General features: G+C 34.8%; 1 protein-coding gene across 4 annotated transcripts in view; it reads right to left on the bottom strand.

The window, feature by feature from the left end:
- SNX7 (sorting nexin 7) overlaps window positions 1–22177 on the bottom strand; it is a 105447-nt gene that overhangs the window by 2388 nt on the left and 80882 nt on the right. For 3 of the 4 annotated variants that reach the window (XM_063624349.1, XM_063624348.1, XM_063624346.1), the window contains one exon: window positions 19725–19877. The exons of the other annotated variant lie outside the window; for it this stretch is intronic. In XM_063624349.1, coding sequence (XP_063480419.1) covers window positions 19725–19877 — 153 coding nt within the window. The remainder of the gene's footprint in view (window positions 1–19724; window positions 19878–22177) is intronic. 4 annotated transcript variants of the gene reach the window in all.

The following is a 22177-nucleotide window of genomic DNA, read 5'->3' as shown; positions in this document are numbered from 1 at the left end:
AAGCACTGTGATGATGCTAGCACACAGCTCACAAACTAACAGAAATTATGATTTAGCATGAAACCCAAGTGAGCAAATATAATCAAGTATAGGGTCTGTGATGTTACAGGACATGATGGGAGTAACAGTAATAGGATCTAAGTCAGATTGGAGTGTCCTAATGTTTCCTAGTGGAAGTAATCACTGAATGCAGACTAAAAGATGAGCAAAATCTCTGCATGTTGGTGAAAGGTCAATGTGAGGAAATATAGTGTAGTGATCAAGAACTCAGGCTCAGGACTTCTGTTGCTGACCCAGAGGGTGTAACAGGGACTGGAAAGGCTCTTTTGCCTAAATCAATCAATCAATCAATCAATCAATCAATCAGGTAGATACTATATATATAACGCAATGGTTTTCAACACCCTGGAAATCAGGCAACAAAGGATAGTGGCCCCTGAGGGGGGGAAAAAAAAATCCAGAGTAAGCTCCATGATTACCCCAGTGTTATGGACTGCAGCTCTAATTCTAGTACCTCAGAAAGTGACTATATTTGGAGATAAGGCCTTTAAAGAGGTAATTAAGGTAAAATAAGGTCATATGGGTGAGCCCTAATCCAATATGACTGATGTCCTTATAAGAAGAGGAAATCTGGACACAGAGAGGAAACCAGAAATGTGAGCAAGGAGGAAAAATCATCTGAGGACACAGCAGGAAGGTGGGCATCTGCAAGCCAAGGAGAGGGACCTTAGAAGAAAGCAGCCTGCTGACACCTTGATCTTAAGACTTCTAGCCTCTAGAATTGTGAGGGAACAAATTTCTGTTGTTTAAGCCACCTAGTCTTTGGAATTTTGTTATGGCATCTGTATTGGGCTGTTCTTGCATTGCTATAAATAAATACCTGAGACTGGGTAATTTATAAAGAAAAGAGGTTTAATTGCCTCACAGTTCTGCAGGCTGTATAGGAAGCTGGTGCCAGCATCTGCTCAGATTCTGGGGAGGCCTCAGGAAGTTTACAATCATGGCGGAAGGTGAGGTGGCAGCAGGCATGCATGCCACATGGCGAATACAGGAGTGGTGGAGGCGGTGCTACACACTTCTAAACAACCAGATCTCGTGTGAACTCAGAGCAAGGGCTCACTTACCACTAAGGGGATGGCCCAAGCCATACATAAGGGGTCCACTACTATGATCCAAACACCTTCCACCAGCCCCAACTCCAACACTGTGGATGACATTTCAACATGAGATTTGGGTGGGGACGAATATCTAAACTATATTAGCATCCCTCTAATATACCGGCTTATTGCCTTAACAGAATTTCGAGGCCATGATGAAGGGAGACATTACCTGGCTGACACACTGAGTTAAAAGGATAGAGCTAAGAGTTAGAGAAAATGCAGCTAGAGTTCATAGACCAGAGTATCAGAGAAGAGAGTGGTGCATGGGAAGCTCTGGAGATATGCGGAGGGTGCCCCACACCAAGCTGAGTACTGACTGGCGCATGTACATGAGAAGACTACCAGAGACAGGGGAAAAAGCCATCGGGAAGCATTAAACAGTATCCAGCATTCTCATAGGGCCTACAATAGTACAGGATCCCATCAAGCAGACTGGAAAATCACTTAATTCATTATCTACAAAATTTATCACCAGCAGAACACACTACAAGAAATATTTAAAAAACAAAAAAAACTCATCTGGCAGAAAAAGAGACCAGATAGAAATATGGATCTATAAACCAATGACATAGTAACTACATGAGTACATATGATACATACTTTTCTTATTATTTAAATGTATTTAAAATCTAATGAATTAAAAATAGCAAAATCTTAACAGGGCTTATAATACATGTATAGGTAAAATGTATGACAAAAACAGCATAAAAGCCAGATGAAAGGGAATGAAAAAACACATTTGTAGGTTCTTATATATGCAGTATATACTACCTGAAGGTAGACTATGATAAATTTAAGACACATACAGTAACCTAAAAATAACCAATAAAATAATAAAAGTTATACCTAATACAAAAGAGTTATATCTAATACACCACAAAGAGATGTAAAATGAAATCATGTCAAATTGTCTATCAATTCAAAAGAATGCAAAAGCAGAAAATGGGAACAATGTACAGATAGGACAAATAGAAAACAGCAAGATAAAAGACTCAAATATATCAATAATCTACTCAAATGTCTATATGCTAAACACACCATTAAAAGATGCAGATTGCCAACTGAATAAAAAAACAAGACCTACCTATACTTTGTTTAAATTTCTTATAAATATTTTAAATATAAGGACAAATATAGTTAAAATTAAAAGGATTAAAAAATATATATATGGCCAGGCACGGTGGTGGCTCATGCCTGTAATCCCAGCAGTTTGGGTGGTCGAGGTGGGAGGATCGCTTGAGCCCAGGAGTTTGAGATAAGTCTGGGCAATACAGTGAGATCCTGGGTTTATTTTTTTAATTAAAAAAAATATATATATGTTTTATTGTAACACATGTCAAAAGAAAAGCTAGCATGGCTACATTAGCATTAGAAATGTAGATCTCAGAGCAAAGATCATTATCAGAGATAAAGATGATCATTTCATAATGATAAAAGGGCCAATTCATCTAGAGGACGTAATTTAAAATGTTTACGCACATCAAAGAGTTTCATAAAAACTGACAGAAATACAAGGAGAAAGACAAATCTACAATTATAATTGATTTTGATACCCCTCTCAAGAACTGACAGAATGTGTGGACAGAAAATCAGCACTCATATAGAAGATCTGAACCACACTATCAATCAAGTTGACCTAATTGAGATCTACAGGACAAAAGCAGAATACATATTTTCTTTCACATGCCCATAAAACATTTACCAATATAGATCACATTCTGGGCCATACAAGAAGTCTTGATAAATTTTAAAAGATTCAAGTCATATAAAGTATGTTCTCTGAACATAATGGAATTAAAATAGAAATCAGTAACAGAAAGATATCTTTAAAATCAACAAATATTTGAAATCTAAACAGGGCAATTATAAAAAGCCTCCAGTGTCAAAGGACAAATCAAAGCAGAAATTAGAAAGAGTTTTGAACTGAATGAATATGAAAACACAACATATCAAAAATTTTGGTATGCCATTAAAGTAGAACATAGAGATTTTTTAGCACTAAATGCCTACATATGAAAAGAGGAAAGATTTCAAATCAATGACTTTAGTCTTTACCTTGAAAACCAAAAAAAGAACAACTAAATGCAGAAGAAAAAAAACAAAAACAAAACAGAAAAGAGCAAAGTAGGACTCAATGAAAGAAAAAAAAAAAAGAAAAATCAATGAAACTGATGCTAGATACTTGAGAAAATTAATAAAATTGTTAAACTTTTAGCCATGTTGATCATAAAAAAAAGAGATGACATAAATTGCCAAGGGTCAGGAATGAGAGGGTTAATGTTAGTTCAGATTCTACTAAAGGAAAAGAGAGAATTATGAAGATCTTTATGTCTATACATTTGACAATGTAGACGAAATGGACCAATTCCTTGAAAGACATAAACTACCAAAATTCACCACAGAAGAAACCAATAACCCAAATGAATTTGAATTTGTAGTTAAATATCTTCATACACATACACAAATTTCCAGGCCCAGAATTCTTCACTAGTGAATTACAGCAAACATTTAAGGAAGAAATCATACTAATTCCATATAATCTCTTCCAGAAAACTGAAGACATGGGGATGCTGTCCAAAATACCAGAGCCAAAGATATTCCAAGAAAAGAAAACTACAGACCATTATTCCTCCTAAACATAGATGCAAAAATTCTAAATAAAATTTTGGTAAATCAAACACAGTAATTTCTATAAAGAATTACGCATCAAAACCAAATGGAGTTTATCCCATGAATGCAAGATCGGATTAACATTCAAGTATTTATCAAATGACAATATTAAATGCAATATTATCTCAATAGAGAAAAAAATTTATCAAATTCCAATGTCCATTGCTTATTAAAAAAAATTTCTCAGCGAATTAGGAATAAAGAAGTTCCACAACCTGAGGAACAACATCTACAAAAAGCTACAATTAACATCATATGCAGATATGCAATAAATATTAGCTGTTATTAGTATTTTATTGATTTTCAATACCAAGAAAAAAAAGAAATTAAAACTCAGTTTCATAAACCACTCACAAATCTCCTTCACCAAATGTCAAGTATAAAAAAGAAGGAAATACAAAAATGCCAAAGTATATCTTTAAAAAATCTACCCACAATATTTATAAAACAGAAAACTATTAACTGGGTTGAGAGGGCTCACAGGAACAGCACCACACTTTACATTTAGAGAAAAGCCCTCAGTTTCCTTTGCAAACCATCTTTCTACTAGAGCTTTCTGGTTTGCTCTCTGCAAACCCATACACAATCTTGTATCCGGTAGCCCTGCAGGGCAGCCCCAAAGCAATTACTACTTTCAAAATATATTATATATTTTTAATAACTGCAAAACTATCATTTAAATAAACTTCTGAACATTCTCCAAGTAAAATTCAAAATGAAATTCTAAGTAGTCTGCTCTATTTAGAATTCCTGTCAAATAAGTGATTCAAATTGCACCAAAGATGGCATTAGTCCTCGAGTGAACAAACTCCTATCATTTTCATATTCTGCATTAACGATACTAGTTTAATAAAGATCTAAGATATTCAGTAGTCGTCCATGCTAATTAGTGTGTTAATTAACATTTTCCTTTCTAAATTAAGTACTAAAAGGGACAGTAAGATATGGTAAGACAGACAAATTAGCTATTTCACGATTTCCTTATCTTCCACACCAGAGGCAGAAAAAGTATGTGTTTTGAAATACAGAACATTACAGAACAATTGACATAGGATAGCAACAGAAATAACATTAACAACTGCCACATAGATGATTGCTTTATATATCACCTTCTTTAAGCCTCACAATGACTACTGTGAATCCTATTTTACAGGTGAGAAAGCTGAGGCTCAAATGGTCTAAGTGTGTTTATATGATAAATCTCATAAATTGTATGCCAGTATTTATCCATTAACAAATGGATAGTCCATCTCCTGAACCATCACCAGGGTACATTTAATAAGTCACTGGGCCAAGAGAATGAGATGCCTTTCTTTCACATAGTAGAAGGATGATTTTGGAAGGAGAAGTAGGTAAGAAACCCTGACTGCAGGGGCATCAGGCTGATCACATTTTAGGAAAGAGTATTTACAAAAGGTGAGGTTATGGAAATTAATTCCCTTTATATATCTTGGAAATTCTGTATATATTTCTAGGAACAGATCTATACTTTGAAGAAGACTGAATTAATACGTGCCAGGAATATGGTAAGTGCTCAGTAAATGCAGATGACTCTATAGAGAAGGAATATATTGAACAACTGATGTTAAGATGCTGGCCATCAGAAAACTGCACTTTTCTATTTGAACACTAACCAACTGATATCTTGGTTTCTATTGCTCTCCAAACATGTAAATATTAAGTTTTGCCCTAGAGCCCGATCCCCACTTATGTTGCTGACCAATATGGTTTTTTTCTAGGCCTGTAAAGCTGAGAATCTGACCTTGAACTATGCAGCTCCTGACGCTACCAGATCACTTTGGGATTCTTGACAGCTGATTTTTAATTAAATAAATGTAATTGCCTGTTTCCACCAATGTTTAATATTCACCTGTGTTATATGATATCCTGCACATATATCAAATTAATGTACACAAATCTTTATAAACAACAAAAAGATGATCTCTAAGGCTCCTTAAATTTCTTTGCTCTTGAGTATGAAACCTAAGGAAAAACTCAAGAAATATATTGTTTATACCATATAGTTAGGTAATTTATTACAGTGAGTATTTACTGTCCTCAGGATTATAATTGGAGGATATAAAGAATCATTAATACAACCAAAAAAACTCAAAACCTAGTGTGAGACTTGCTTATAATTATGTAATATTTTTAAAAGATATTTCTATTTGTTATTTGGCTTTGCATTGTCATCAATTTTTTTCCACTTTTAAATCATTACAGTGAGAGAAGAAAGTTAGTATCTGTCAAAATCAGAGTAGTAATAAAAAACATCCAGCATCACTGCTGGCCTGACATTGAATAGTTCTGGCTAGCTCATTCTAGCTTTGGATTCTCATACTATCATGGGAGAACCAAGAACGACAGGAGTTCCACTTCCATTTGAATAAGATGTCATCATTTTCCATACATACTGTTTTATTTCATGCAATAATCTTCTGATGAAATCAGGTAATTTCATTTTACAGTTAAGAAAACTGACTCTCATAGTGCAGTACTGTGTTTTTTCCAGTGCTCTACATGAAACCATGGTGAACAGCTCCTTCTCACTGCAGAAAAAATAAGCTGATAAATATGCTATACATGCAATTAGCCAGGATGTGGGTTGACCAGAAAAAAAGCTTATCACAAATCCTTGTTAATTGAGAATCCAGTACACGTTTCCCCCAGGTGGCTGCAGTTGTAGCCAAAGTCAAGTGCAATTTCTCTTTGAGGAGAGAACTCAGAGAAAGAGAGCCACCACAAGAAGGTGAGCCAGAGGTGGGGAAAACAGACCCAACAGGTAAACAAACCCTTTTTGTTTCTACACACAGGCTGAAAACCTTCTTAAATGCAGTACACACAGATGGAATACGTAGAAAATTAAGTTTTAATTCCAAAAGGAACTTTCAGTTTTGAAAATAAATCTCTTGCTACTTCAGTAAAGGTGGTGACATTTTGCATTAGAAGGGGTAAATGTCTCTTTGGCTCTTATAAGTGGGTAGTAATCCCACAAGCAGATGTGATCAAGTTCTCTAAAGAGTAAATGGTGACAATAATGGTATTTCTACAGATACGATACAGCTCTCAATGGAAGCTTCCACATTTGAGAATCACTATTTTCTCAAGCTTGTCGGATATGAAGATGTTCTGTCCTACGATGTGATTTCAGGCAAATTTCTTTATTGCTCTGGGCCTGTTTACCTATTCATAGTAAGGGGTTTGAACTATGTGTGTCCATTAAGCTTCATCCCAGAACTAAAACTGAAGATTTCCAGAGGCTAACCGTGGCTGACAAGAAGTTGGCAAATGAAATCACATGTAATGTATAAATATGGCTCGCTCTGCTTTGCTTGACCCAGTGTGGAATACAGCAAACATAAAATTTTACTTCTCCTCCTAGCATTTGGTATTTATAAGATAACTGTCATTATAATTTCCAAAGATACGATTCATAAATATATGAGAAATATTTTCAGTACCACTACAGCTGCTAGTACTACTAGTAGCCAACATTTACTGAATCCTTATTAGACACTGAGTTAACTGCTTTTCTTTCATTCATGCATCCATTCATTCCTTTAGCAGCTTTAAAACCTATTTTCTATGGTGGCAATTTTGGGCTCAAGTAAAATTAGTGGCTTAAGGCATATGCTGGTTAAGACTCCTGGAAATACCTGATGAGCATAAAATCTTATAAACTATTTTTAGTGACTCACTGGGAATGTTAAACTTTGCTTCAAAGACTTTTCTTTCATATTTACGTATTCCTTTCCATACATACATATATGTATATGCATGTACATTTATATTTTAACACCTAAACAAATCTATGGCATTTTCGGCACATCATCGATGAGGATACTGAGGCTCACTAAAATAAAAAAACGTCCTCAAGGTCACTCAGCCGAAAGTCAGAAGTCATGCCTGTCCAAAGCCCATGCCCTTAGCCACCACGTGATGCCTACATAACAGCTGATATCTCCATAGGTAATGACACCACACTGTTGATAGAAACAGCTAATAGAAAATTTACTTTCATCCAAATTATTACATAAGTCAAAATAAAATATATTTATGTATTTCTGTGGTAATAAAGTAAAATAACTAGATATTTACCTAATAATAATGATACTTATTATTATAGAATATGTAAAAGACACACCTTCCCATATATTTATTTTAAAACTGGAAATTCCCATATTAAGCCATGCACCTCTAATCAAAAAGCACCTTTTAGAGAGAGTACCATGATAATTACATCTTTCTCAATAAGCTACCAATTGGAAATATGATGAGTTTCTTCTAAGTATTTTAACGTTGTCTCAAATGATCCTGGACACAGATGATATCACCTACATTTGAGAAAACGTTGAAGCTCAAATTCGCAATCATTTCTATACTAGGCCAATAGCATCATGAAATTATTTATCATCTATAAAAGTTGTTAGGTTATGCCTAAAATGAGGGCAATAGGGTGTGTAACATTTCAGTAACTTTTTAAATCTCCTAAACCTAAAATTGAAACACTAATTAAAACTTTCAGGAGCTACATATTTTCAAATTTTGAAATGTAATCAATCTGGAAATTAGAGTTGATATTGCCAGAGAAAAACAACTTCTATTATTTTGCAATAGCTCAAAATTATTCATTATATTTCATTTTTGGAAAAGTCTAAATTCAGCTTCTGAGAATCATCTGCCAAACTTATAATTTTAGAAATACCGATAACTTAAAAATAACAGGATTTGCACATTATTTTTCTAAAAATTACTTTTACATATCTCTCAAGAATGTAAGTGATAAGTGTGCACTTGTAATTATTGCAAATATTTAAATGATTGCAACACAGATAGTTAATGCAAAAGGACTCATTAGCTACAAACGCCATCTTGTGGTCCATTTTTTTATTATTCTGTAGCATTATTCTGTAGATGTCAAGATTGATAAAGACAGATGGAGCCCTAGATAAAATTTATTCCATTTCTCTCAATTTTATAAATGGGGAAATTGGGGTTCTGAAAGGTCTAATATATTGGAAATCTTTATAGGAGACATTAACGTAAGAGCCAAAATTTAAATTCATATCCTTACAAACTCATACTTTTTCTATACCACAACATCATTGTTGTTTACTTATAGCTAAGCCAATTACATGAAGTTTATCCAGTTTAATGCTAGACACTTCAGACATCAAGCTTATCTGTTTTTGTGTAAGCATATGCTGAAAGTACAACAAACTATACAGATAAGCACATTTACCTTTGGATTATTAGAAAATTATTAAGGTGCAACTATGAAGTTTAAGCACATTATTTCATAGCATGTTATATATGTGTTCCAGTTTTATTCTCCTAAAGACTTGTAAGGGGTGAATGTGAATGGGATGTGGGGTGGGGGAAGGGAAGAATACCTCTATTTGGCAGTTTAACAAACTGGGTATATAGAGAAGACATGATCAGGACTTTATAATTAGCTAATGCAGGCATCATGGTACCTAACTTTAATTTTTTCCATTAGAAGACCCGCCTTTCTTATTTTTGATAAAATGCAGTGTGTGTGTGTGTGTGTGTGTGTGTGTGTGTGTGTCTGTGTGTGTGTGTCTATGTGTGTGTTTAAATCATTTCTTCCTTTTCTATACAGAAACTATTATATTGGGCCATAGTATGTAGTCTGTCATTTACAAAGCAAAATAAGCAGAATGTCCTTGATTCAGAAACTAGACATTTTTAGAAATTATTTCATTATTATGTGTAATCTCCTTCTATGCAAATCCCTGATTAACTACATAAAAACTTATGTAGCCCAAAGGATGGGAAGAAGCACAGACTATGCCGTGATATAACCGTCTATTTCATACCTAAGCTCACTTTATTTGCATAGATAGTTGAGAACAAATTACATTACAGAATATAGGGGACTGATGAGAATATTTTTCAATTAAAGTTTTTAAGACTGCAGAAACCAGGCTAGGTGCAGTGGCTCACACCTATAATACACGCACTCTGGGAGGCCAAGGGAGGCAGATCACTTGAGGTCAGGAGTTTGAGACCAGCCTGGCCAACATGGTGAAACCTCATCTCTACTAAAAATATAAAAAATTGGCCAGGCCTGGTGGCAGGTGCCTGTAATCCCAGCTACTTGGGTACTCGGGAGGCTGAGGCAGGAGAATCGCTTGAACCTGGGAGGCAGAGGTTGCAGTGAGCTGAGATTGGAGCACTGCATTCCAGCCTGGGCGACAGAGCAAGACGCCATCTCAAAAAAAAAAAAGAAAAAAAAAAAAAGTAAAAACCTGTAAAACAAAAATATTTAAGACTTATATGACACATAATAAAAGGTTCAAAACTAGATGGAAACATGAGCTATAGCTATGGATTTTGAAAATTTCAGAGCAGAAATCACACTTAATCAAACAATAAAATAAGTACATAATACTTAAGAATTCTAAAAATGACAACTAGTTGATTCTAAAGTTTCCTTAGAAATAAATAAAAATAAAATCCTGCTGCATTTAAACTTAATTCTACCATTGACTGTGTTTTATATGCTTTATATGATGCTTCAATATTAAATTGACTATAAACTTTTAAATGAGAAAGGACACTATATTAAGTGTAAGAGATCAACAGACTTGTAAAAACCAGAAGGAACTTCAGAGCAATGCTTCTTAAACTACCTGTGGTGAAGAACAATTGTTTTGTTTTTTCTTCTTTCAGTCATCTAAGGGCCATTAAATGGTCTTACTGGCCATGACTAGTCTGTAATTCATGCTACATGCAAATCACCACAAAAGCTGGACAATATTTGAATTTTTCCATAGAATTCAACAAGTCAAACCACCTAATCACCTACTTGGTTGTCTTGGCAATGTCTAATTGCTATCGAAGATTCCAACTGATTTAACTTCTAAATTGAATCTGTAATAACTTAGGGAACGAATATCAGTCCACACTTAAAGTAGCATTAGAGATCAACACTATTACCCAAGATTTCCTAAACTATGTTCTGTAGAACACTCATCCTGCAAGAAGAAACACTGATCTAGTCAAGAAAATTATTATGTCTTCAGATTCACAACCATACAAGCACATAAAGTACTCTGAGAACTTCTTTAGTAAATAAACCTGCTTAACTACTTAATAATTACTTTTTTTTTTTAAGTCAGAAGTGTCTTCTAATACAACAGGACCTTAATATGACTCATAAAACTTAACTTTTGAAAAAAATTAAGTTTTTTTTAAATTAAGAGGTCACCAAAACAAATACCCAGAAAATTAAATAAATTGACCTCTAAAAAGCATATTATCATTCTCCATGCTAAAGATTATCTTATTCAAAATAACTTTGGCTTGAATATAAAGATTCCTGCAGAAAGAAACTAGTTAGATTTTAGATTTACCTCCTGGAATGTGAAAGCACGACCTTATCAATAACATAGAAGATAATATTTACCTTCTTATTTGCTATGGTAGGGGAATATTCATCTATACATCAGTGAAAAGTTGCATCAAATTATGCAAACGTAAGTTCAAAGGCAGTTGGCTATAACAGAGCAGTGTTTTAAGCCATGCTGAATTAAAATCTACTCTGTCAAGACCTCATGGTTACCTAACCTCGTTCAAGTGGTGTTAAAATGAACACTCTAATGAGCATTAGAAATCTTATATCTCTATCATGTGTTTTCCCTCTGTTTTCTAGAGAACATTTCAGACAATTACTCCATAAATGGCTTCTGTGAGCAAACAAATTCGGTATGAGAGAGGATAAAGAAAGGTGAGTAGGTTTCTTTCCTAAGAATTTCTTAGAAACTTAAAACATGCTAAGATGCATTGCCAACCTTCTCCAACAAAATGAAACAGTATAACCTAAATGGGAGTAATCTGGCTATCAAGTTGCTATCCTCAATCAGTGGAAGTAAAGGATTGTGGGATCATGTATACCACAAACACACAATAATTCGAGACCCAAAGAACTATGCCCAGGGACTTCCTCTAATAGTCAATTTTTAAAAAGTTATTTGTGAAATACCTTAAATGTAGATTTCCCTGAGTTCAGCTTACAATTCTTGCTTCTTCACTTATCCAAATTTCCTGGTAATAATGTGTCAAACTGAGACGGCAGTTTCTTGGAGTCTATATGGTGGCTTGCCTCCAAAGATGTCCTAGAATCACAGAAGGCTATTCCATTTCTGTATCTTTTGCTCTGATCATTTGTATGTGCCTTTAGATTCTATTTGAAAAAAGAACTGATGGCTCAACAAAAAAGTGATATATTTGGTTAAAAGGACAAGGTTAATCATTAAATAATCAATAACAATGTTGGTCTCTCGAAACACAAGGAGAAAACTCTATTCAATGTGTTGCCATTTAATGGCATTAAAAAGATGAAAAGTTGTTGTTTTCCTTTTGATGATCATCCCTAAATAAATTAGATGATCCACAGAAAAGTAGCAATGATGCAACCTGAATTTCTTAATGCATTCAGGCTTCCAGTGAGTACTTCCCAATGAATAAGACAGTAGGATAATGCAGGTACAAGGATGTAACGAATTGGAAAAGTTAACTGGTATAAAAATGGCTAGACTGAGTAAACTTCTAAGCTTCTTATCCTCTCAAGCTGGTGTGTTTGCTTTGCCAGAAATAGGGCCTACATGTAACTGGAATCTATTCAATTTTAGGGTGTATAATATAGTTCTGAGATATTCTTCACATAGTTCCAAAGATATAGACTGCTCTTTTCTGAAGGCCTATTTTAGCACCATCAGGGCATCTGTCTCCTGAGGTCTAGGGTTTAGGTCAGGCTTTAGTAACTATTAGGAGGCATGACTGTAAAAAGAAATGCACCTTGTTATGGATTCAAAATTCCCTGTCCTGGATAACTCTGGATTATTTCAGCTCTAGTCAACTTCTTTGTTTCATAATAAGGAAAGAGAATTTAACTTTAAAGAATGTGCCTCCTGACAGAGATTCAGCCTAGGAGCCTTTTTTTATGGCCAACATAAAAAAAAAAAGATTCAATACAGACCATCTATTACACCTCTGTTCCAACAATTTAAAAGAAAACTCAAACACTACCTGCCATTTCTTAGGCTCAAAACTATGCTGAACAACGCTATCTGGGTAACTCTCCTACCATATCCATCCTTCTCTCTCTAAGACAGGCTATTATTGACAAAGGGTTGAGCAAGTATTAGGTGACTGTGCATGGTGTGCATCAGAAATTACAAAGGAGGTTACTTTAGAAACATTGTTCCAGTATTGTTGAAAACCTTCTCTGGGGGTAATTTTAGGCTTCACCTAGGAAAGTAACATGGCCTGCATTTCTCCTGGGTAAGTAAAGGTCTGTCAATCTTCCTTCTATGAGTAAATTTAGAATTAAGAGCTTCAACTGGGGCTTTGTAAGTACTGCTCTCAGGTTGGGAAAGGGTGGGCTTTTGCACCACTCACTGAAAGACAGAAGACACCCAGCCATCTCTTTTTGCGGCAATGGATAGTTTTTGTTTTATTACCTCTTCAAATGTATTGGATTTTAGTTAACTTTTATTTGTATTTGCCTAATCCTTTCATCTTATACTTTCATTCTCCTTCATGGAGAAAACAGCAGTGAAACAGAAATGAGTTAGTTCTGTTTTCTTAGTTTACATTACACAGTTTCCACTAGGAATTCATTTTTATTAATTTTTTGATAACATATTAATTCCTAATTTTCTTGCTTCCAAAGATGCTCCTCATACCTACTCTCATTTGACTCGGGTGCTGTTTGGAAGCTCTTCACATGTTTTCCCCCAAAACTCTCTTCTTCCTGACATATGCTTTTACTGACACTGCCCGTTTTTTTCTGTATTCCTCCTTGACTGTATCCTCCTCTATCATCTTTGTTTCCATGACCCATGGTCCACAGGTATAACTGTGTCAGATTCTTTACCTGCTTCATTCTTTTCACTTTTTAGAATTGTCCACTCCTCTCAAGCCATATTTTCATTTAGAGTGTATGATTTTGAGAAAGTATAACTAACTTTTCTCTAATTTTTTAAGCTACTTTACTAAATTCTAGGAAATATGACTGAGAATGGCCAAGTTTTCCTTCCTTTGCTTTCACCTCCCAGATTCTGAAAATAGTACTGTCTCCCGATGGAACTGTCATGTTAAGATAACAGTTCTCTGTTAATCACAATTAAGTCTAGGGAGACCATTCCCCTCATTGCTCCTTTCAACTCACAGATGAGCACAAATCAATACTTTTCCTGACTTTCAGCTTTGAACAGAATGAAATTTCTGACAGGAATCTAAATGCCATCCAACCAAATCTTGCTTAGGTAGCAGTTTTATCATCATTATCAATATAGTTTAACCTCTTAAGGTCAGAATACTTGGAAATTGTCCTAATTTGGACCAGGATGTTTTCAAGTAAATATTTACAAAATCTACAAAATGTTCTGAAGTATGTAGTGTAGTATTAAGTTTAAAACAAACAACCATGTCACTAGAATTTATTTCACCATTTTCCCAACACAACAAGAAATAAATCCCTAAATAAGTAAAACTACACTTGAAGAACCTTCTGGACACTCAGTGCTTATTCATACTTAGTTTTTAGAGGACTGCTGTGAGATCTATTTTTACAAAATTTCTGTAATTTTTAAATGAGCCATAAATAACTAGACTTGGATTTTAAGAAAACATTAGTAGTACTGTTCATCTGGCTAGACAGATACCCTTGTAACGATTTTTTTCTTTTCCTCAAAATCTTTCAGAAATTTTCCTTTGCTAGAATTGTTTTTCTGCTTGCTAGACGTCCATATAAATATATTTGTGTTATCTGCTAAGAATAGAACCTTTTATTCAGTCTATCCATTACAATCAAGCAAAAAAACTAATTTAAATACTTCACCATTAGAAAAAAATAACTTTAGGGCTGTATTAATCAAATAAATGAATAAATATTTTTATATATTATTTTTCCCTAATCAACTTTAGCCTCCTAACAGCAAGACTTAAGTGTGAATTTGGATCACCTCTCCCCATGCCACGCCACCCCCGTGTTTAGCACAGGGCTTTGATGATAACAGAATCTCACATAAATGAGTTTACATAAGGGAACTGACATTCCTAAATAAGACTGATAGAATAAGAAGTGCAGTAATCACAGACCTGCTTATTTCTTGAAATTCTTACCAAGTAAGTTTTCAAAAAGCTAATATTTATAATTATTTTAAATAGTAATGATAGAAGAAAAAAACAAATGTTTAACTATTATTATCTAAGCTAATAAATATACATCAGTATGATGTATCATAAGAAAATTATGACACTGTGGAAACATATGTAAAATAAATGAAAAATATGGAACTCAAAATACTATTCATTTTAATCATTGTGACACAAAATAAGTAAACATGTGTTTTTATGCTGACACATTCCAAAGACCCATGCAGAAAATCTAACAATAATTTAATCTTAAAATAGCAAATTATTTTCTGTAATTATATTTAAATGAACCACTCGCTAGGAGAAAGGATTATATGGGTATTCTTTATCCTCATCATACATTTGTGTACTGAGCTTTTGTTGCTGTAATTGTTTTCAGTGAGCCTGTATTAATTTTATAACCAGAAAAATAAGATAATAAAACAAGCATTTCTATATATTTACTAATAATTTTAAAATAAACTATTCAAAGGAATGAACTATATTATAAAATAAGCTATGCAAAGGAATAAACTATATTCCTTTATCATATTCACTTAACTACAAACTGCATAATTTGGCAAAAATTAACATTAGTAGAAACTTGGGCCAGCAAGACTGCAGAGAGAGAAGAGCGCTATCTCCAAGAGTTACAGAGAAGGTCATGTGAGATGCCACATGTGAGATACAGAGCAGGGCCGGATCATAGCAGGTACTCAGAAATGTTAATTTAGCAGGCACGTATTAAGAATCTGCTGTGTGCCATAGACACCTTTGAACATAGCTCCCTTTACTAGCCCTACCCTTTTCATTGGGAATATTTGTGAATTCCCTACCCTTTCTTACTATCAGCCTTGTCCTTGATGTGTTAGAGACAAAGAAAACAAAGACATTAAATGACCAAAAGGACATCAGAGTTGTCTGTCACCTCCTTAATAACAAAGGTAATTTCACTGGACTGGGTAAATTGTTCCCCATTTTTTGTGCTCATCCTGCCAAAAGGTAATTGTTCTCTTTTATATTAATAGTTCTTGCCAAGTCCAGAGCTATTCTAAAGCAGTTCCTAAATAGCTGCACTTTCCTGCCAGAATTTCCAAATAAGCCCTCAAAGTCTAATCATAAGAGGACATTGGATAGCCAAGTGAATTCAATGATATTAAAATAAAGCTTTGAGAAGAATGCGCTCTTCCACTTCGTAAGATCAGCCAGGAATCACTTGCTCTCAAGCCTTCATCATTAGCATCATCAGCATTGACAGCAACAAAGCAGATATTCTTTTGCACCTTCAAGAAAAAAGTTAGGAAACATCCATGCCCTGTATTTAGGGCATGGATGTTTTACTGTTTTAGAATCCCTTCACATTAGCAGGAAGTCATTTTCTTTCGTTATTTGGGTATCAGTATACTTTGAAATCATTCACCCTGCTCAAATGGATTTTTAATTTTATTGTTTTGTTATTCATTTGTTTAAAAAGACTCAACACATTTATCCTTAATTATTGGTCATATAGAACAAAATGGGAACAACATCATTTTACCTAGTAAAAGTTTCAATTGAGACACCTGTTCTGGATTTAGAATCAACTCTCTCCCAATAAATTCATACATCTAAGTACAACATGACACTGATTATTACATGTTCTTAGATGTAATAGATGCCTCTAAGTATAACATGACACAATTATTGCACAATATGATAATAACTGGAGTTGGATACAGACCCATACCACATACTTATAATATAATCTCCCTCTGCCATTTTGATATTTAAGTTTTAATTTCTAAACAATCTGTGACCAGAACTTAATACAGGTAAATCCAAAGGCAAATGTATATATACCCTATTTCATCCATCACACTAGGAACAGACCCTTTTGGGAATACTGATGAAAAAAGAAGTATTTCCATTAGAACGTGATGAAATTAAACAGGAAATGAATGACCTCTGGAACATTTCACTTCCCTGTATATCTGAGATTTTCTGATGTTAATAGTTAGTGACAGATTGTTGCTGTTTAGGCCTTAATCTTTCTGCTAAGAATCCTTGATCATTTAAGGGCTCCAACTTCTTGATTTTGTTTTACTGGACTGATGTGCCAAATCTGTTAAAAGTTTTTCACTCAGGAAAAATTCAACAAATAATTGGAGATATAAGGATCTCTGGAAGTTATACAAAAGAGAAACAATGATCCCTCCAAATTGATACATTTAAGGTGGAGGACACTTGATATATTTTTGTAACATTTAGAAATGTAGTACACTTGGGGAAAGATTAAAAACATCACACACTGATAGAAACTGCTGTGAAAAACAAAATTTGCAATATGGCACAGCGATGCTCATTTAGCTGTTTCTAAGAAGGGAACGTTTTGTATAAACTGAATTCAGTCAATGAGACTGAAAATAAATACGTTTTTATGGGAGAAGTACGGTCAAAACCCAAACATTTTAGTTGAAATTCTGTGGAATTGTTATGAACACTTTTAAAAAAAATCCAAATTCAGAAAAATTGGCAGATCTTAACATTTAAAGGAAAATATATTAAATGCATTTGTCATGTGATTTTTATACCCTAATATACTTAGGTTTTGTAATCATTTATAGAAAACTGCATGTTTTAATTTAAGGCATTTTCTTATAAATTATCTCAATTAAAATTTTGGTTGTATTGTTTTGTTACCCATCACAAGTTGACTTTCTTAACAATTCTGTAATGTAAGTGTAGACAAGTTCTACTATAAAGGAGAAGTAAGGTTAGTTCTGTGGATTTAAACAGTTAAATGGTAATAAAGCCTTATGTTGATAAATGTGTTCATTAAAAAGAAATATTTTATGTCATTCAAAATCTGAGATTTATGGGAAATTCATTTTAGATACTTGAATTTACTCACGGTTGTTACCAGAATAAAAAATTAAGGAGAGACAGAAAATGATCTTTCCAGTCCTACCCAGTTAAAAAACAAAACAAAACAAAACAAAATAAAACCACGGATCTGTTTGATAATCTCTAGCCCACTAACATCAAACTCCTAGGTCAGTTCACATCTCTGCCTTTCCTGCCTCCTAACTAGTCTCATCATGTCCAGTGTTGCCTAACTCCAACCCATGTACAGTCAGAGCGATCTTTCCAAAAGGCAAGTCTGATCCGGTCAGTTTCCTCCTGAAAACTACTCAATGGCTCCCATTTCCCTTAAAGATAAAAGACTAAATTTATAAAGCACTGTTCAGCTTAATCTTTCAATTCAAAACTACCTTCACTCCTTCTTCCTCCAAAATAGAACCTCAGTTATCTGAACATGTTCTCTCTCCCTTCTACGCTTTTGTGCATGTGTTTTCTCTGCTCCAACTCCATTTCTCACACTCTTATCTGGCAACTCCTTATTCATCATTCAGGTCTCTGCATAAACATATCCTTATTTTTTCTAGATTAGGTTTTATGCCCCTGCAATGTCTTTCTATACTGAACCTTATACCATTTTATTATGCTCTCTTTGTGATTGTTTCCTCCATTGGCTGTAACTATATGAGAAACAGATTGTGTTTGTCTTGCATACTGTGGTCTCTCCAGGGCCAGGCACAATGTCTGGTGATAGAAGGGGCTTAATTAACTCTTGGTGAATAAAAACATCAATATCAGTTAATCTTTCAAGATACATCATATTTCAGTTTAAAGTTCTTTAAAACTGATAAGCACTATATACTATAAATTACAGGGGTCTTCAACCCCTGGGCCACGGACTGGTACTGGTCATTGGCCTGTTAGGAACCCAGCCGCACAGCAGGAGGTGAGCAGTGGGTGAGCATTACTGCCTGAGCTCTACTCCCTATCAGATCAGAGGCAGCATTAGATTCTCACAGGGGTGCAAATGCTATTGTGAACCGAGCAATAAGGGATGCGCAGGGATCTAAGTTGCGTGCTCCTTGTGACAATTTAACAAATGTAAGGGATCTAAGTTGTGTGCTCCTTATGACAATTTAACTAATGGCTGATGATCTGAGGCAGAGCAGTTTCATCCTGAAACTGACCCCGCCCCCCACCTAGGTTCATGGAAAACTTGTCTTCCATGAAACCTGTCCCTGGTACAAAAAAGGTTGGAGACCACTGCTGTAAGACATAATTTTTTTAATGTAATAATTTCATATACTCGTTAATTCAGCCAGAGATAAGGTTAAAGATGTTATTTTAAAATATACTTTCTAGAAAAAGCATGTTTACAATAAAAAAAAAAAACTTCTCTGAGGAAAAGTCAGTTGTAAAAAAAATGAAATACAATCATTTGAAAAACAAAATGAACTTAAAAAAAGATGTTTTTACTCTTTTGCTGATGGAATGGTGTGCTCCTTTGTTGATGGTTTCAGAATAGCTACAGAAGACAGGGATAGCAAGGACATAGAGAACAGGCCCTGAAATGATTTTCTGCTCATTCAAATCTCTGCTCCTTTCCTTCCTTTGCAAACTCTTCATAAACGGAGAAGAGAGAGGAAAGAGTAGTAGTTAGGAAAATCATTAGAAAGCATTATCAAATGCTTTTGAAGAATTCAAATCCAAAACAACAAACTGAGGATAAACAAAACCAAATGGTAACTGACAACTTCATCGAAACTAAGCTACCAGAGAGGCATTAGAATGTGACACTTGTTCTTTAATACACTCTTTCAACATTGGACAGACCAAAAGTAAATGAGAATATAACTTTAAAATGAAGCAATATCAAATAACACTAATTACCTGTTCATAATAATGGATATTCTCCTCAGCCATATCTGTAAATGCTAACTTGATATCATTTTGCATATTTTGTTTCCATCTTTCCCAATCTGCTTTCAGGGCATTATTAGCGCATTCCACTTTATCTTCAAGTTTTCCAATCTCCTCTGGAAGCTGAATTAAGTCACAAAGAGAGATAAATTGATCTATGAATTCTTTCCATCAGGTGAATTCATCAAATTTAAGTTGAACAAAATACCAAAACAGCCTAAATATAACTCTTTTTTGTTTTTAATCACCAGTATTTACTCTGTGTACTAATTAAAGTAAAAAGAACATGGGGTTCAGTCAGGTTGAGTCAGGGTTGTTGAGTACAGTTCTATGGTTGGCCACCAATTAGCACCTGACCTTGGCTAAGTCTCTCAAATCCTGGGCTTCAGTTTCACTATTTATAGAACAAAGGCAACTGAACCAAAAATTAACTCCAAAGTCTTTTGTATTAAGACTCTCCTTACAACTACCATTTCTGGTGATAATATTTATATTAAAAGATATGGTTTCTTTCACTTCAGATTCCCAGTTCTGGTCCTCATTTTTCAATGGTTTTTAGCTGAAGCCTCAACTAACTGAGAGGTTATAACATCTATACTCTGTAGTCCCACCTGGAGGCCCAGGGGATTAACCTGCAAACTCTACTCAGATAGCTAGTAACAGAGGCAAGTTTATGACTCAAGATGCCCAAATCCTAGACCATGAGCCACTGGACAGGCTTAGTGTAATATTTACCCTCTTCCCCACCTTATCAACCTTTGAGCATGTAATCCATTGATTTATTCTTTTATATTTGGCATATTCATATATACATATATATTTTATATTTATATTATAGCTATTCATATGTTCAGTATATATTTACTAAGTGTCTTGTCTGTAGCAGGCATTCGTCTAAGACCTGGAGATTCAGTAGTGAAGAAAATACACAAAAATCCCTTATACCGTACTGGGGAGAGACAAACTACAAGCAAGGTAAATAAAAAATGCGAACTGTCAGCTGGTAATAAATGCTAAAGAGAAAAATGAAGCAGAACGGTAGACAGGGAATGTTAGGATGCTGCAATTTTAGATAAGGTGGCCAGAGAAAGCCTAAATAAGTATGACTTGAATAAATATCTGAAGTAGATGTGAGAATGAACCATGGGATTCTCAGTGGAAACACATTCCCAGCAGAGGAAACACCAAGGGCAATGACCTGGAGGTAGAAGTATGCCTAGGTGATTTAAGAACGGAAAGACCAGCACGGTTGCAACAAAAAGAGAAAAAAACGAGGGGGGAAAAGTCCTGGGAAATGAAGTTACAGAAGCAGTGAGTGGCCAGATCATACTGAGCCATGTAGTCTATGGTAAAGGTTCTTGGATTTTATGGAGATTCAAAGCCAGGAAGATTTGAGCAAAAATGACATCATCTCTCTTACGTTTTAAAAGGGGCCTTATATGTTACCACCATTTCATGACAAAGTATTTGTAAGAGGCCATCTTTTAAAAAGAATTCCCATTTCAAGATGCTATAATGTACAAATGTCTTACAACCAATAAAATGTGTTACTTCTGATGCTTGTTTGAATTAGCTCCTTTTTAAATATGAAATTTCACTTCTGTTATTTCACAGCAGCCATGTGTGCTTTCATTTCTGAAATAATAGATATTTGGTATTACATAAATCTTGCATGGCCAATGTGAGATGTATTTCAGTAGAAAGGCTGACTTTCATGTTTGTGTCTGTGTTTTATTTTTTCACTCTCCAGTTTGTAGGGTCAAACTGTATCAGTGAGAACACTTTATGGGAATCTGTAGTCTTCTGGGCATTTTTCTAAATCTTAAAGAACATGTCTAATGGGATGTTATTGAATAACTAATAATGATAGGCTGTGGGTGTTTGGAAATAGGCACCCACAGCCATAATAAAATTGTTGAAAGGCCAAACTCAAACAGGATCTGGGTCTGCTAGGAGACCTCAGGGACGTTAGACAGCCTCCTCTGGATTGTTGGATGGAATCCTGCCATTTGCAGAGCCAGGTGGGGATTATTAACAGAATGCCTCCATCTAGGATCAAGGGGTACGTACACCAATTGTAACCACACTGTTAACTCTCCTCTGCTTAGGCTTTGCAGTTTAAATTGCCATGCAATGGCATGGAATGCCAACAGAGTGGTTCGACTGAAATCGGCTTTCAGGAAACATAGTATCTAAATCACATAGTCTATCTTCCTCTTCTTCCTGATGGAGCTTATAATGGTGTCACTGCCATAAAGGATTTACTACAAAGAGTTTTTCCATGTCAATCTGTAAATCCCCCTCATTAAAGCCTTTGAAGTGGTGGTCTGGTTAGTTGGTGGCTCTGCTGTAACCAACAGCTACTGTGTTCCTAGAGAAGAACTTAAGAACTCACTCTCAGAACTTTGCCCTCACTGTCACCT

Source organism: Symphalangus syndactylus, chromosome 12 (assembly GCF_028878055.3).
Source record: "Symphalangus syndactylus isolate Jambi chromosome 12, NHGRI_mSymSyn1-v2.1_pri, whole genome shotgun sequence".
NCBI classification, from domain to species: domain Eukaryota; kingdom Metazoa; phylum Chordata; class Mammalia; order Primates; family Hylobatidae; genus Symphalangus; species Symphalangus syndactylus.
This window is presented reverse-complemented; position numbering and strand designations above follow the sequence as displayed.